This window comes from Rhinopithecus roxellana, chromosome 3 (genome assembly GCF_007565055.1).
Source record: "Rhinopithecus roxellana isolate Shanxi Qingling chromosome 3, ASM756505v1, whole genome shotgun sequence".
Lineage (NCBI taxonomy): Eukaryota > Metazoa > Chordata > Mammalia > Primates > Cercopithecidae > Rhinopithecus > Rhinopithecus roxellana.
The window spans coordinates 102,883,163-102,895,944 of record NC_044551.1 but is presented as its reverse complement, the minus strand read 5'-3'; the positions used below and the strand labels follow the sequence as shown (position 1 = coordinate 102,895,944).

The 12,782-nt window shown below is 49.4% G+C and overlaps 1 protein-coding gene and 1 long non-coding RNA gene across 2 annotated transcripts in view; one reads left to right on the top strand and one right to left on the bottom strand.

Annotated features, from left to right (window-relative positions):
* Positions 1-6,422: 6,422 nt before the first annotated feature.
* Positions 6,423-10,494, bottom strand: LOC115896386. Its single transcript, XR_004056244.1, has 2 exons — positions 10,244-10,494; positions 6,423-8,141 (listed from the first exon to the last, which is right to left on the bottom strand). It is a non-coding gene; the product is annotated as an uncharacterized LOC115896386 (long non-coding RNA).
* PRDM6 (PR/SET domain 6) overlaps positions 9,422-12,782 on the top strand; it is a 112,762-nt gene continuing 109,401 nt past the window's right edge. Inside the window, exons 1-2 of the mRNA XM_030926759.1 lie at positions 9,422-9,693; positions 10,172-10,772. Coding sequence (XP_030782619.1) covers positions 10,187-10,772 — 586 coding nt within the window. The 5' untranslated portion in view covers positions 9,422-9,693; positions 10,172-10,186. The remainder of the gene's footprint in view (positions 9,694-10,171; positions 10,773-12,782) is intronic.

Below are 12,782 nucleotides of genomic sequence, written 5' to 3'. Positions count from 1 at the left end.
AATTGAAAATCCTATTATTTATAAGTATATAACAATCTCTAAGCTATATTTTTAAATGGAAACAACTAAGATGCAGAGCAGTGTGTATCATATAACACTTGAGAAAGAGGTGTAACTATATACGCAGAGAATATCTCTGGAAGGATATTTAAGGTACTAGCATCATTTATTTCCTCAGGAGAGGAGAAATGGGTGACTCATCCACATACCTGATCAGCATGCTTCTGAACACTCTCTCGCACTCTGCGACTATCTGGACTATCCTCTTGAGTCCTCTGTTCTGCACTCTAGCCACCTTGGCCTCCCCAGAATCTTGACTCCATTTCCTAGACTCAAGAAGTTGCTGGTCTCCACCTAGTTGTCTCTTCGTTGTGCCGTGTCCTGAAGGCTATCTCAATATATGTGGCTTGGTTAGGGCTCAAGTCCAGACCTGGTCAGTCAGTGCACTCTATTTCCTTGGTCATAATGGCTAGTTCAGGGATAGCAGGGTGACCATATTAGTCTAAGACTTAATTCTAGAATTTCTGTTGGAAGTTTTTCTTCTGGGATTGCTATCTTATTCTAGAAGAATAAGGTGGGGGCAACCACATGAAAGATTCTGCCTGAGATTAAATTCAGAACAGAGGAAAGCAGAACAAAGAGATAAAGAGATTGAGACTTCATGATGTTGTTTGAACCTCTGAATGCATCTATACCTGAAAACCATAACCTGTTTTTTTTTTTTTTAAATATTTGAGCCACCAAATCCTTTTTTTCCCAGTAGATATCAGTTCAAATAATTTCTGCCACCTGCAGTTGAATGAGTCTACAGTAATATAGCTAAACCACATCAGCCCTGCTTCTCTTTAACACCCTTCTCAAACTTTGGGGATAAATTACAGTGGTCCTCTATCTTTTTTTTTTTTTTTTTTTTTTTTTTTTTTTTGAGACGGAGTCTTGCTCTGTCACCCAGGCTGGAGTGCAGTGGCCGGATCTCAGCTCACTGCAAGCTCTGCCTCCCGGGTTTATGCCAGTCTCCTGCCTCAGCCTCCCGAGTAGCTGGGACTACAGGCATCCACCACTTCGCCCGGCTAGTTTTTTGTATTTTTTAGGAGAGACGGGGTTTCACCATGTTAGCCAGGATGGTCTCAATCTCCTGACCTCGTGATACACCCATCTCGGCTTCCCAAAGTGCTGGGATTACAGGCTTGAGCCACTGCGCCCGGCCCCTCTATCTTCACACACACACACACACACACACAGTCACTCACAGACTCACACCAACTTGATCCTCTCTCCTTTTTGTCAAGGAGAATGGAGCGGAGGGCTCATACCACCCATTCTCTATCTGGCAATGGAAAGACAAAGAGTGCCAATAATCATGCCACAAGCAAAATGGCATCTACACAAATGAAATACAACATTGCTAAACGTGAATGTACTTCCAATTCATTTTTACCAAGAAAAAAATCATTTTAAAAATGCTTGCACTCACCTTAAAAAATCATTTTTTGGGGGACTAGCCCTGCAAAGAAACTCATGGAAGTCTGTAAGAGAATAAGACCAACAGAAGATCTTGAAGGTGACAGAATAGCAGTGACAGTCCTAAATGAGAAGCTTACTGGAATGTTTGACCTCTACTGGCTCCAAGACAAACATTTGTTTTGAGGAAACAATTGTGAAAAATGCCTCTGTTTGAAAACATTAGCTTACGGAGCACACAGTTGACTTTAAAATCTATACTTAAACTATTAGGTTTCTGCCAAATAAAATACTTGTCCACTGAAACGTATGTTTCAATGAAAAATGCTTGCCATTGTAGACAGACCAGAAGGAAATGCCCAGAATATGGTCAAACTTTGCAACATTTTAAAAATCAAGTTGTTAACCACTGAATTGTCAAAATGGTAATTTTCCAATCAATGTTCCAGTATCACTTGTCAATTATTGTATTATAAAAATAGACTAATAATGTATTTTATGATTATTCATCTTTTAAAACATTCTATTTAAGAATCTGGCAGTCTTATCAATGCAAAAATAATTTTTTTTCTTTGAGTGTGAGGAATCCTAAGTTGCATTTTTGCAATTTCTTCTTCTTCTTTTTTTTGAAGGGAGATTAACCATGTAACTTGGAGTCTTCCCAAAGATCTTTTCCTCACAGATTGGCACTCTTCGTCTTTGTTGTTTCATTCCAGAATGCAGAGTAGGAGCCCCTCCACTCCCTTCTCCCTTACAGAAAGGAGAGAAGACCAAGTTGGTGTAAGTCTGTGAGGGACTGTGTATGCATGTGCACCTGTGTGTATGTGAAGAGAGAGGACCGTGGTCATTTGTCCCCAAAGTCTGAGAGATAAGCATGTTAAAAAGAAGTAGGGCTGATGCAGTCGAGCTATATAACTATGGTTAACCTGTAAGGATCTTTGGGGAGTGTATTTGCTTATTCTAAAACATTTTCCTACATGGTCTTTACCTCTGATGTATCTGGATCACTAGTCTTTTAAACTTCACTTCATTCTTTTTTTTCATCATAGTTCTTCATAGTTTAAAAAGAGCAGCTCAGAAAATCATAGTTTGTGCCATCCAGAGCTAGGAAACGGCATTGCCAAGCTCACCAAATCACAGTCCAGGGCAATATGGGCTATACTGATGGCCTTATCCTGGAGCCTTCAACTGTTTTTCAGTTGCCCTAATTGTGAGTTGATTCTCTGACTTAAGCCTGAACATATTTTAGGTCACAACATTCTCATAAAAGCGTCTTTCAGAATCTATGGGATATGGCTTCAGGACCCCCAGGGAGATGAGGTCCTGGTTCTTAGGGAGGGCAGCCAGCCATCCAGTCATTTTTCTCATGAATGGAGGAAGAAAAGTCACCTGGGCCTCTCAGACTGTGTAGGGTCCAGTTTTCGGGTTTTTGCTCAGGCAGCCCCTGTCCTAGAACACCTTTCCTCAGTTCCTCCCTACCCACCTGAATGCACACAATCTTTATGGCCCATCTCGTTTGTGAGGCTTTGCTTGATTATCTCCTAAAGTGATGGCTTTCTCTTCTGAACTCTTATGCCACTTATCGGCTCTTCAACCTGGGCATCATAGAGAGAAACTAGGTCTCTGAAAGAATTCCACAGTATAAGATCATGGAAGGCAGGGGTACCACAATTTACACACTTTTGGTTTTTCTCACAGTGACCTGCACGGTGTCTTTATTTTGGTTTAAAGACAAGTTTTCCAGTTTCAAAAGGAAACTAAGAATAGGTTACTTTTTGCTTTGAGAGGCTGTTACACAGATAACGTAGACTCACTGGAAACAATTCAATGAAAACAAGCCTTAGTGTCACCCTCTGACACCCTAGCTCAGAGGAGGGTAAGGGCATGCAGCCAGACAGGAAAGTGTATGATGAGGGAGGCAGACAGGCTTCCTTGGGTTCCTCTAGGTATATGTAAGATCTGCTGTAAGAATATACATTCTCTTTCCTCAAGCTGCCCTGGGAAGGGGGAAGCCTCAGGAACCCCCTCATTTAGAGGGTAGCTGGAAGCCGCTCCTAGAGACTGTTGCTGGGCACTCAGGGGAACCTACCATGCCTAGGAACTGCCAACCCTCAGAATGTGAATCAACCATAGCATATGTTTCTAATTTCTAACAGATGCACTGTAACATGCTTACCTCATCCTGGTTATGACTGAAGTCCTATAGGCTTCAACTAATTTAAGCAACAATCTGGTGACCAACAGAAGACTGTGTTTGAACCAGGTAGCATTTGCTAGAAGAGCTTCAAAGGAGATTGTCCCAGAGATCTCTACCAATAGTCTCGTGCACACAGTAGGTGTTCATTAGATATTCTGTATAGCTGTTAAATTGTAGGTAACGATAATTGGGCTTGTCTATTTTTACAGATGCTTGGAAAAATATAAGATTAAATTCCTGGGGAAAGGGTGGGATAGGAAGGAGATATTGAAGGGAATGTGTGAGTTTCTGAAGGGATAGCTATTCTCGTCTAATTATTTCTCTTTTCCTTGACTTGTCAAGACAAAAAAAAAAAAAAAAAAGTTGTTTTTCACCCAGTGGCTATTCATTAAATCTTTATGGGACTGAACTGCCACCAATATGTTTCAAATTCATGAGACCTTTGCAAATTATAATAGCTGATTTCCCTGCAAACAGAAATGATATACTTAGAGGCTTTCCTGGAAGAATGAACTGGCCTCAGGGTTTCATAATGGACTGTAGAGCCTTTCACCTCCAGGTCAGTAGGTCAAATCCAAATCAGGCCTGAGGTGGCTGAGAGACATTGTTTGAGTGGCAGCTGTTGGGTGACCAGGGTGAAAGGAGCTGGAGGCTTCGGCTGCATTTCAAGTGACGTGAACAGGTGCTGTCTGCCAGGGTCCTGGCGGAGGATGAAAGAGAGTGGTCACAAATCACCTGGGGTTGGTCTCCCAGATGCAGAGGCCATTTTTGACCTGGCAAAGTGAGGAGCTGAACTTCCAAGTACTTTTATTCGAGGAGGAAAGCTGAGGGAAGGACATGTCTAAACTGCCAAGGCCTCAGAAGAGGAGGGTGTGTCAGATGAATGGCGAGGCACCTGCTGCATCACCTGAGGTCAGAGCTGGCTTCTGCGTGCTAAGCATTTCACTGCCTTCTACTTTCTCTGCCTCACTCCTTGCTCGCTTTCTTTCCAATGGTGGCTGGCACTGTCTTCTGTCACTAAGTAAGGATGAACAAGTGAAGATGCAAAGGGATCAATGGGCAGACTGCAGTGATTAAAATAAATGGTGAGGGTTTTCCAGTTTTCAGTTGTGCAGTACATTTTACACCATGCACGTCTTAGACTCACAGCATGCAGCAGTGGGGTATAAAATATGTAATAGAGTGGGGGGTCAGAATTCGGTTGCTGCTTCATAAAAGCTTAGGACAGAACACTGCATTTGTCCTACCCCTTCTTTGGACTGTTGAAGAAATTGAGGTCCGGATAGTTGGAGGTGGGTCACTGTGTCAGGGTCTAAGTTACCAGCAAGTTAGGTGACTCCAACTGATGAGAACAGTCAATGGAGGTATTGAAAGGATATCAAGTAGTACACAGCAGCTTAAGGGAAGCAAGTGTGGCCAGTAGCGAGGAGGCAAATCTTTGACAGTTCTTCAGGAGAGGTCCCTTTTACTGCTTTAGCCACTGGCTATAGGTTAGGGCAGGGAATATCCTGCTCTGGACAGAAAGCTGGCATCTTCTTGCTTCAAGTCTCTATTTAAATTTCACTTTCTAAGAGAAGCTTTCCCTGGCCATTATATGTAAAACTGTATGTAACCCCTTCCATTATATGTAACCCCTTCCACCTACATGCACTCCCTTTCCCTCTATTCTTTATTGCTTTTCATGGCACTTATTCCCATCTGACCATTACTCATTTATTACTTACTATCTACTTTCAGTCTCTGCCTCCAACCCCCTTCTCCATGATCCCATTTCTGAGGGGTAGAGTGTCCTCCAGAAGTTTCCTGTACCCTTAGGAGAGGAGGTTCCCTTAGACTCCAAGTCTGGGCAAGTTTCAAAGCTCCTCCCTTGGGAATCTCATAGGGATGGAGTGGGTCCTGTTTTTTTTTTTTTTTTTTTTTCCTCAGCACTTTCCCCTTTTGCCTGCAATCCAAGATCCTCAGTGAGAAGGCTCTTCCCTGGTCCCAAACCATGGAGGAAAGGAGCTTTTTAAACAAGGGGATGAACAGGTATGGAAGGAGAAATGGCCACCGCAGGCCAGAGTCTCTGTGCTGTTTGGATACCACATTTTCAACCAAGTTTTGCTGGCAGGCTCAAAGGACCTGTCTGCTAATATGGCTTAGCAAAGATTCCTCCTAGCTCTATCCAGCCGTTCTCTCTCCATTTTTCTTTTTCTCTTCCCACCCCCCTCCTTTCACCTGCAGCCCACCCCCAACCCCTATCCATTTCCTAGGAAAATAAATCTCTGGGAGGAGGCAGGAAGAGTGGATCTCAGCGAACCCTTCTGAATAAATGTCTATATTAATGAATTATTAACTCAGCCACCCGTGACCTTAAACCTAGAAGGAGGAGCACCCAGGGCAGAGCGGAGAGCTGTTGAATCCTTTATTGGAGTCCTGTCAAAGGCAACCGACCATTTGTTCCACTCCCCCATCAAGAAAACATAATTAATATGAAAGGCAAACTTTTGAATTGTATGTCAAATGAAATCAGATAGAGGGTCTCCTGGACAGAACCCCCTTCTCCCCTCCTACTCCTTCTGCTGCTCCCTCCCTATCCTGGCCTGCAGCTCCATCCTTCCCCTCCCAGCTCAGGGTACAATGGGCTTCCCAGGGATAATTTTCGGGGTGAAAATGCTCGAGAAAATAATGAGTTTGGGTAATTTATCGATCCTGGCTCCTCTTCCCACTTGTTTTATTTTAGAGGTCGTTAATCAATGAAGAAAAACACCACCGTGTCCCCCCGTTTGCATTTAATACACTCAGGCTCCTTATTTATTCCTCTAGAACAAATTCCCAGCAAATATTCACCCATCGATTTGGGAGCCATGGATTTTTATAAAGGTTTGATCGCTTTCTAAGTGGGCGAAGTGATTTGTTTCTGCGGTCTTCTCAGTATTGAAGGGGGTGGGGGAAGCGGATTTGAGGGGGTGCATGTCCTTGCCGTCGGTGGGCTCACATCCTAAAAACTACTGATATGCGCCAGGGTGTCCGTGACAAGCGGGCCCAGGGTCAACTGTGTGACGAGGGAGCGCCCCTCAGAGCGCGAGTAGCGTCGGGGGTCCCGCCTACGCCTCTGCGCGCCCTTGTGCACACCTGGGGAGGACGACGCCGACCCAGCCTCAGCCGAACTCCGCGGGCATCAGGGAAGCCGCTGTGGAGGCAGGGGCCCCGCCCGGCGCCGTGGGCCTGCTGGGGAGAAGCGCGGGAGGTCCAGACTCCCGGTCTATTCCCTTCCAGACTTCTTCGTTCGCTCCTGGGCCTTCGGGGCTCTCCCTCAAACTTTCTCCTGCCCCCTTCACGGGAGGTCCCTGTACCCTCTGAGCCTTAGGGTTCTCGGGATCGACTTGTGCCCAGGGTGGGTGGGGCGGAAGCTTGAATCGGATAACCCAGGTACGGCACCTGTAGATGTAGTGGGCGAGGGGGACTTCGCTACCTTCTCAGCTTCTTCCCTGGCCCCCGCAGCGAGGAGAGCCAAATCTCTCCCATGGTACCCCCTCTGGCGTCAGTCTGGACCGAGTGGCTACAGGTTTGACTAGGGTGGGCAGTAGATGCACTTGGCACCTCACCGAACGGTGTTTGAATCCGCCTCCATTACTCATTAATGGCGTGACCTTAGGCAACCCATCTAAAAACTTTCCGAACCTCAGCGGTCCCCATCTACAATATGGGGGTTAATGATAATGCCTTCTCCGCATGGTTGCTAGGTGGATTAAATGAACGTAAAGCGCCTACCCGCGCTCGGCACGTCCAAAGCTCTCATTAACAGGTCAGCTAATCTTATTACGAGAGGTACCCTCCCTCCTCCGCTTCCCAGAGTGTGGGCGGCATGGGGCCACGGAAGCAGCTGCTCCAAATAGCATTTCAAAATCCTGAGACTTTCTAATGGTGGCAGGGGGTGAAGGGGTAGGGGGGAGGCGGGGTTGGGACTGGTAGAGGTTCTTTGGGGCTTCCAGTTCTGGGGACCACGCGCTTGGAAGTAGCTGGGTTTGGGCAGAAACAAGAAGGCAGATGACAGGACCGCCGCCCGAGTCCGGACTTCCATCCCTGGAGCTCACTGTCTCTCCCAGAGAACAGAGGAGTGTCCTGGTTTCTCAGCAGTGAGCCAGGAGAGTGTGAGAAAGAGCATTTGTTTCTTCTCCCGTGGCCCGACAGACCACTCTTCGGCAGTTCTGCGAGCAGATTAATTGAAACGGGCCTGGACCTTCATCCTCTCCTCCCGATGGAGTTGCTGGAAGTCTGCGGAGACTGCCTGGTTAGCCTCCGGGACCACAGCGCCGTGGGTTTTCCCTCGTGGCGTCTGCCTTAAACTTGGGTGCTATCAGTCTATCCAACAATGATGGATGACCTTGTCATAACGACGCCAGTCAAAACATTTTCGTTCAACTCTGTTCCAGCCAACATCGAAGCATCCTGAATGAGACCCGGATGAATTCTAAACAGCACGTTTCTCAGGCTCAGACAACTTGAGTGGTAGGAAGAGAAAAAGAAACAAGCAGAAATCAGGAAAGAATGGCTATTAATTGTTCAGACTGGCAAGTGCTAAATAAGTTAGGTTGTTTGAAGAAAGATAAATGCCGTTTCTTCTCTTTGAGGTATGGCCAGAACCCCGGTGATGGGAAAGTACCTCCTGAATCGGTCAATTTCACACACCCTGCCTGTGCCCTCTACCATCTACTACCGAAAATGCCAGGAAGAGCTGGGTGGGGGGCAAGTGCCTAATTCGTGGGCGCCAGACTGCATCGAAGGGCTGCACTGGCACAAAGTCTGGGGAGAGGGCATGGTGGAGGTGGGGCTGCACTCCCACCCTGTCCCTCTAACGTCAGGTTTTGGGTAGAGAAACCTATGCATGACTTCCTGGGGCAGCCGCAGGCAGCTGACTGCAAACAGCCTCGCCTGTGTCCCATAGCAGTTGTGCCACCAGACGTAACACTGGATACTTGCTTCCTGGCCCCAACAAGGAGAGGGAAAGAGCCCTCCAGAAGACAACCTGAGAGGGGGTCGGCAGAACGCTGGGTGGTGTCCAGACTCTATCGCAGCCACCTCCCAGCCCCACGACCAGGCTTGAGTACCTCCAGGACCAGCTGCTCTCGGTCCCAGGACCCTCGGTCCCACGCCTCCCTGCACCTACAAGCCTGGCTCCTGGGCTGCAGACAGAGGGTTTCACTGCAGCGCGCAACCCGTCCGGCTCCGACCCCAACTTTTCTCCCCGGAGGATTTATGTTAGACGTTGAGTGGCGGGCGAGTGGACTCTGGCACTCCAGGAAAAACTGAGCCGGGCAAAAGCGCAAACAAACCCGGTCTCGGCAGCGCGGGCTTGCTCCAGCGCCGACACTACAGCGTGTGCGGAGATGCATTCCGGTTGCCGCGTTTCCACTGCTTTTAAGATCAGGGCACTAAGCTGGGACCCAGAAAAGACATATCATGGGCAGAAAGAGACAACAGGCTAGCGGGAGACGTCACGCCAAAAAAACTGGGGATGGAAGGGCGGAGGAGTTTGTGCGGGAAAGGCGCACTAGCAGTGTGGGTCGGGCCCAGTTAGAACTTCCTTCTTCCCTCTCCCCTCCCCTTCTTCTGGACTGCCTCCCCTCCCCTCTCCGTCCGTTCTCTCTCTCTCTCTCTCTCTCTCTCTCTCTCTCTCACACACACACACACACACACACACACACACACACACACACACACACACACTCTTGTATTTTGTGCTGTCGTAAAACCCACGTGTCCAGCCGGGAGGCTGCCAGAGCGTGGAGCCAAGGAGCCAGGACGCGGCAGCGGCCCAGCGCAGCAGCCCACGGCTGTTCAGTCCGGCGCCCAGGTCCGCCTGCGCTCTCGCGCCCTCCGCGGGTCTCCAATTTTCTTGCTCGCACGTCGGGAGGGCTCCGGGCGGCACAATCTCTAGGACTCTCCTCCCGCGCTGCCCAGGGGCGTGTAGCGCAGCCAGGGCGCACACTCTCCTGCACCCGCACGCTCACCGAGACACACGCACGCACCCACCGGCAGCGCCGAATTTTCAGGTAAGGTGAGGCTCGTCTGGGACTTAGAGTCTAAGGCTTGGTAGCTAGGAAGGTTGGTGGTCCTAGGTTGGGGGCGGGGGAGCGAGACTGTTCCGCCTTCTGGCGTCTGAGGCCAGCGCGGCTCGGGCGCTGCGCCACCCCGGCTCAGGTCGGCTCCGGGCGCTGGCTGAGGGCGGGGGTTGCGTCCTGCAGCCGAGTTCTACCGGGCAGCGCCCTCCTGTCGGGCCCCAGCATTGCTGGATGGGAGCTGGACGCTGCGATCGGGGAGGCAGAGTAGGGTGCACAGCTCCCTCTGTGCAGCGCCGCAGCTTCGGAGTAAACTTTGAGCCCCAGCGGAGTTGGGAAGAGGGAGCTGCGGAACCGGGCGGCCGCCAGCTGAACCACCGGCTCGGGCGCTTTCCCCAGGGTCCCAGCGGCCCTCTTCCCGGCCCCATTCGCCCAGCTCACGCGCCTCCTCTTCCCTGCCCTCTGCCCCCAGTTCGAGGCGTTGGACATGCTGAAGCCCGGAGACCCCGGCGGTTCGGCCTTCCTCAAGGTGGACCCAGCCTACCTGCAGCACTGGCAGCAACTCTTCCCTCACGGCGGCGTCGGCCCGCTCAAGGGCAGCGGCGCCGCGGGTCCCCTGAGCGCGCCGCAGCCACTTCAGCCGCCGCCGCCGCCGCCGCCGCCGCCGCCTCCGGAGCGCGCCGAGCCTCCGCCAGACAGCCTGCGCCCGCGGCCAGCCTCTCTCTCCTCCGCCTCGTCCACCCCGGCTTCCTCCTCCACCTCCGCATCCTCCGCCTCCTCCTGCGCTGCCGCCGCGCTGGCTGGTCTCTCCGCCCTGCCGGTGTCGCAGCTGCCGGTGTTCGCTCCTCTAGCCACCGCTGCCGTCGCCGCCGAGCCGCTGCCCCCCAAGGAACTGTGCCTCGGCGCCGCCTCCGGCCCCGGGCCCACCAAGTGCGGCGGCGGCGGCGGCGGCGGGGATGGCCGGGGCGCCCCGCGCTTCCGCTGCAGCGCAGAGGAGCTGGACTATTACCTGTATGGCCAGCAGCGCATGGAGATCATCCCGCTCAACCAGCACACCAGCGACCCCAACAACCGTACGTAGCCGCAGCCCGCGCGCTCTCTCCCTGGGCGCCGGCGCCGGCGGGCGCGGGCGCCTGTCAGGGAGGCGGGTCAGATAGGAGTGACACGGGGGCGGGGGGAGCAGCGGGTCCTGGCCGCTGGCCCGCGCCTCCCCGATCTCTGACAAAAGTTTTCTGGCGTTGGAGAAGGAAAGAGAACGGATGGGACGGCCGGTGGCACTTTGGGGTTCCCTCTCCCTCCCTCCTTCTCCTCACTTGCTTCACAGTCCCGAGTGTTTGGGGCCAGCGTCTCCTGTGGACCCGGCCTAACAGACCTCTGCCCTCCCGCTGGACAGTGCCCGGGGCCAGGCGGGCAGTGGCAGCGTGTGACAGGGGGTGTCTGGGACCGGCCCTGCCTGGCCTTAGCCGGGACGAGGGAGGGACCCTCAGCGTTTCTGGGGAGTACGCAGACCAGGGCTTGTTTTTGCTACTCGCCACCCCACCTCTGGTGGTGACTGCGTCAGGTCATTTTCGGGCCGCGGGGTTGTGGGGGAACCGGCCGGAAGCTGTTCGCTGGCCAGGCCTCACTGGAGTAGGAAGTTTGGATGATATTGAGTCCGTTTCTCCTTGAAGGCAGGCAGTATTCTTAGATCTACTGTTCATTTAAAAAGAAGGAAAAGGAAAAAAAAATGACTGCCACTTACTGAGAAGAAAATTTCTGTTCTCCGCTGATTCCGCTGATCCCGCTTTATCCGCGCACCATTGACCCCGCAAACATTCATAACCCATGTTGGTTTATTTATTTGTTTTTAGAAATTACGGTGACTGTAATTTAGTAAAAGACGCTTACTCCTCTCTTCCTCCAAGTTAATAGCAAATGCCTAAGTAAACATCAGGATTCCTATAGCTTCGGTTCCTGTATTCACAATTTGAAACGCTTATCTCAAGTACAGTTCCATTTGGCGATTTGGAAGCAAAACTCTAAATGACGATCAAGCAATATGTACTGCTTTATACCTGCTTCTTTTTGATAATTTCAGAAGTTATACTGTGTTTACACCTATACTGTGTTGGGAGTGTTAAACGTGCTTTCCGAGACTTCTGGAGATAACATTTAAAGTATATTAAGAGCGTCAGATTGAAAACAATACAGGATTTGAAAGATCAGCATTCATTCAGCTATTTTCTTCATCTCATTCCTTCGTCTGGCTTCTGTATGAGTAAAGTTAATTACAAACATTTATTTTTATTCAATTTTGAATAAGTTGCTTCTTGCAAAATGTCTACCGCTCTGTGAACTTCTTAATTCGTTTTCAAGCAAAATAAGTTCAGTTGTAGCTTTTTAAAGGATTCCCTAAGTCGTTGATTTGAGAAAAAAAAAAACCACTGGGCAACTGCCTCGTGATTGAGGTCTATGAATATTTTCATTATGTTGGACATAGTTGTGACGGAGATAATAATGACCAACAAAAAGAGCAATCGTATTTACTTTTTCTTTATAAAGTTTGAGGGTAAAGCACTGGCTTAAAATAGTGGTTTCAACTCTCATTTTGCTGTGCAGTTGAGAAGACTTGTATTTCAGAGTTTCAGAAAGTTTTACAAAATTATACTCTCCCAACAGTTTTCAAAAAATACTTATCTCCTACTGAATTTCTTGAATGTGTGTTTTTGAAGCAATTATTTTAAATTGTGAAATAGAGACTTTTAAAGTGCCTTGGAAAAGGCATGTCTTACTGCTAAGTGAAATATAGCCATTGCAGGCTGAGATTGCTTCATCAATCTTGCAGTTTCACTTCTGAATTAAATATATGTTAGAGAAGTCACCAGCAGTACACCCCAAATCCCTGGCTGTGTGCTGAGCTCCTTACTGTTTACAATGCAGTCTGAAGATTTAATACATTTTCACCAGAGAAAACTTAGTCTAATCCGAGAAAGAATTAGGATAGATTCCTAATTAATATATGAGTATTGAACCAGTTTATTGTCTGGATAACTTTTTTCTCTGGTTGGAGAAAATAAATTACAATTTTATTTAAATGATTTATG